Source organism: Schistosoma mansoni (genome assembly GCF_000237925.1).
Source record: "Schistosoma mansoni, WGS project CABG00000000 data, supercontig 0223, strain Puerto Rico, whole genome shotgun sequence".
NCBI lineage: Eukaryota > Metazoa > Platyhelminthes > Trematoda > Strigeidida > Schistosomatidae > Schistosoma > Schistosoma mansoni.
In genome coordinates this window covers 303,191-307,756 of record NW_017386089.1, presented here as the reverse complement: position 1 = coordinate 307,756, position 4,566 = coordinate 303,191, and the positions used below count along the sequence as shown (strand labels likewise).

The 4,566-nt window shown below is 35.2% G+C and overlaps 1 protein-coding gene across 1 annotated transcript; it reads right to left on the bottom strand.

Moving 5' to 3' along the window:
- Nucleotides 1-2,197: 2,197 nt before the first annotated feature.
- Smp_005050 (Oxidoreductase HTATIP2, putative) lies at nucleotides 2,198-3,108 on the bottom strand (the record flags this gene model as incomplete). Its single annotated transcript, XM_018792031.1, has 1 exon — nucleotides 2,198-3,108. The coding sequence occupies one exon, from the start codon at nucleotides 3,106-3,108 to the stop codon at nucleotides 2,716-2,718; it is 393 nt and encodes a 130-aa protein (XP_018647282.1). The 3' UTR covers nucleotides 2,198-2,715.
- Nucleotides 3,109-4,566: the final 1,458 nt, after the last annotated feature.

Sequence of the window (4,566 nt, the reverse complement as noted above, 5' to 3'; positions counted from 1 at the left end):
GCATGTGCTTTGCACCCTCCAAGTGCAAAGTACTTCTACAAGACTGGCAGGATTCTAATCCTGTACTCACCCTGGATGGTGAGCAGATCGAAGTAGTTGAGAAGTTCGTGTATCTAGGTAGCTATATAAGTGCTGGTGGTGGCGTGAGTGATGAGATTGATGCACGTATAAGGAAAGCCAGATCGGCTTATGCCGATCTGGGCCATCTTTGGCGCCTTCGTGATGTTAGTCTGGCTGTAAAAAGTCGGATCTACAACGCGTCGGTGAGAGCAGTTTTGCTCTATGCTTGTGAAACCTGGCCTCTCCGAGTTGAGGATGTTAGACGTCTCTCTGTGTTCGATCATCGTTGTCTCCGAAGGATTGCTGACATCCAGTGGCAACACCATGTTAGTAATGCAGAGGTTCGGCATCGTGTGTTCGGGCACAGAGACGATAATTCAATTGGTGTCACCATCTTGAAACACCGACTTCGGTGGCTTGGACATGTTTTACGAATGTCGTCCCAGAGACTTCCACGTCGTGCATTATTTGCCGACCCTGGGACTGGTTGGAAAAAGCGGAGAGGAGGTCAGTGTATGACATGGTGTCGTGGCATGAAAGAGAGCTGCAAAGGGCTAGCTTCTGTTGGTCCTTCACGACTCCTTGGTTGGGGTCCGAGAGATGGTGCAACACAGTGGCTAGAGACGTTATCAGATATGGCTCAGAATAGAAACCAGTGGCGATCCTGCTGCAACCTTCTTTTACTTTCTACATAAAGTATGGTTCTTACTTTCCTATTTGAAAGAGTCTTCTGGTTGTACATTTTAGTCCGCCTTATCTTTTCATCCCTTCTCTTCCTACTTTCATTATTTTGTGTGGCGCATATGTACCTGGTGCCCTTTTGTACCAATATATATGTGTTTAAATAAATAAAATAATTTTATGGTACGATGTGGTCTGTTTGGCTTGTATATAAACTCAGTATATCTGAAATATACGATTCATATCACAGAGGTTGCTATTGGTGTTCTGGACTTAACAAGCAGAGCTATGAGGGAAGCAAGTACCAATAAGTACTCTAGACTGCTTGTACGGGTTTTATGCGTCGTTGGTCCGGTCGATAATTCACTATACTCTAATTTGCGGCATCGTTACGTCATATATTGATTGGGACACAAACCCGCAAGATATAACAATTATGTAGACTGTAAGAGGAAGATTCGCAAAAGTTCGGGCTCACAGAGTGCTTCCAGGCTCATGATTTCAATGATGCTTAAAACCTCTACGACCCTAAACTAAGAATGTTTTGTTTAGTCGATGAAGTGGTACCGTGATTTGGTAAAGCTTTATGACGTGCTTTCGCCATAATATTTGACTACATTACAATGTGTAGTGCTTGCACAACACTAAAAAGACTGTCATTTGTGTTCTGTTTACATAAATGAGAGGATCAAGCGCAGGGAGCATATAAGTTACTCAGGAAATAACTACTTCGCAGTTCAAAAGTGGTTGTATTATATTTTTCAAAGGATTGAATCCAAGCAGTTGGGTCAATTACAAGTGAATTAGTGTAAACACCTCAGAATAAGACATATATATGAGTGAAGTTGGTTATGGTCGAAAGATAAATATTTAGATAAGCAAAATGCCTAAAACTACAGTGAAAAAACTATCACATCGCACCTCTAGGGCGAACGATTCGAGTACGCGGAACGATATTCCTGGCCTCCTGAAACCACGCTCTAAACTACATGCAGCTTTTAACGTCCGAACATTATGCGAAATAGGAAAACAGACTTCCTTAGCTAGGACTTTAGAATCTCGCACCATCGATGTGTGCTCTGTGACTAGGGTCGTATTTGTTTAGAGTCAATAAATCTTCACTTGTACCAGTGTCTTTTGTGTTCTTACTTCGTATCGTGGGAACTGTAGTGTTTCTTCGTTTCCAAGTACAAATAGTAAATGACTCGGATATAATACTGGCTTGTTCACCTTAGCCCGGTATATCACACAAAAGCGTATTCCAGGAAGCTTTCTTTAATTAATTGGATTTGATACGATGAGCCCCAACGATTTAGTTGGAGGTGTAAACTCAACCCGTATATTTGAGTTCAAATAACAACCACATATTGTTCGAAGTACTTCTTAATCAGTCCCCATAAAGTGTACACGAAACTAATACCCTATCTAGTATTTCAAATAGAATACTAACTACATTAAACATTTAAAGTTGAAATTTATCATTGCGTAAACAAAAACCAACTAACCGTATTACAGTTTTGTATTTTTTTTAAAAAACGACTAAATATACAGGTTTGATTATAAATCGTGTAAATAATGCGTAACAAAAATGATAAGAAAACAGGAGCGTCAGAAAGACTGACAGGTAGTTGTTGATCTATAACAAGAAATGTTTCAGTCAATAAAACTATTATAATGAAAAACAAACCAATTTAGCAAACATAATGAACGCAGAATATTTGTGAACGAAAAAAAGTAGGAATGTAAAAACAACTGTATCGTAGTGACCACGTGCAAAGTAGTTTGTGAATTTGAATGTAAGTTATAATCAATATGTGATAATTATGAATACTATCCAACTGGAAAGATATTAAGATGAGCGAAACAAATCCACGGATTCATGAATTGAATAAAGTGTCAATGGCATAATGTAAAATACCGGCAAAATGGAATAAGAACTTACTTCAAAGTTAGAGCACAACCCCAATGGAATAATTATATATCCTTGTTTTCCGATGCAAGTAAGAAAATATCAGAATTTTCGAAAATATACACATTTTTAGGTAGTGATTTTTCTTGTTGTACAGATAAATCAGTTTTTAATTTGGAACTAAATGGAGCATTGGTCATAGCCTTTGCAAGGATATCAATTGTTGTCAATAATGTAGGTGCAAGATATGCGAAAGGTTTCAGTAAAATTTGAAAAGCTCTTTCCGTTAGTCGTGATTCAACACGTGAACATAATAATGTAGCTGGACGATAGATTGCAAGACATTTAGGAAATAAATTAAGTGATATTAAATCTGATTCTGTTTCCCCTTTAAGTTGAAGATAAAAAAAAATACTGGTTTTATTTGCTGCCTGGATAAAAACAACAGAAAAAAACATTTCGAAACATCAATAGAAAGATCAGACAAACTTAATTAAATAGTCATTCCTAAACAAAAAATGAAGGAAACTTTTGTTGAGATTATGATGAAATTAAGAATGAACAATACATTTGACTGTCAACTAGAGTGATGAGTGCGAAAGTTGTTTTCTATTTACTTTATTTGTAAAGAAAAATGGACTTAAACAAATCAATTTATTGGGTATCTAGGTATGGACCACATACGAAGTGTGAAGCCTAGTCTAGGCAACTGAATAGTTGCCTAGACTAAAGTAGATGGAGTAGAGTTCGAACACGGAACTTAATGATAGAAAGTTGAACGGCTCAACCACCATTCCAGTTCGTTTATAGGTAGTCAAAACCTCTCCTAATAATTATGTATAACTGGAAAATATTCAAGTTATAATTACCTATAGTAGTACTAGCTATTTTCGACAACCATCAAGATCAATATTTAAAATATCAGAATAATTTAGAAAAGTTTTTTCGACCATAAAGCAAGGCTCTTTTATATACTGCTAAATCTTAGTGTTCAATAATAAAGTAAGGGCAAACTATCAGTTCATATTGGACTAATTATCCAAACTTAGTTATATTTATTCCTCATACATATACAGTTTTAAATCTACTTATTCACATTGAAAATATTGCATTTCTTCACACTCATTAGAGTATACACAAATACACAATTATATCGTGAACAAAACTTACTTTGACCGGAACGACATGACTTTGATATGGAAAGACCTATTCTGATTGTACTAGGTATTCTATTTTCCCCTATGTACCATTTAAAGTTGTGTTAATTTAATTCGGTTATTCAATTTATTATCTGAAGAAATAACTTACACTAAGACTTAAAATATCGAGAATTCAATTTTCTGTTAATTAGAACATTACATATATATTATTTTATAATCACAAGCTATATATCGTGCAGCTTTAAACATTAAGCACAACGTATACAAGATTTCATATTACAAGGTAGACCATAGTTGACTAAATTATTACGGACCTATTGAACAACACTTGACTAATGAATACTGTTTTTAGCACCATAATACCGTAACAATTCACATTAATACTTATTTACAAAAACGTTAATTATCTGGATGAATTAGATGATAATAATCAATGATGTTCGATTGTGTCATTATTGGACTACTATGAGACTTCTATCACTTTCAAACTAGCTCCTCGATAAAACGAGCACTTACATTTAGAAATCCTCTCTTCATTGTTAAATGAATAGTTGAAAATACAAATATATCAGTAATATACGGAAAAGTAGGCTTACATAAAAATGATTCTGGTAAGATTTATGTTTGATAGAAAAATTTAAGTATTGAAGAGTTGATAGAATTTTAAAATATTGAAACATTACGGGAAAAAAATGCCCAAATCAAAGTTGAAGAAATTTCCACGTGTATAAAAACATACTAAATTTGAGAACGATA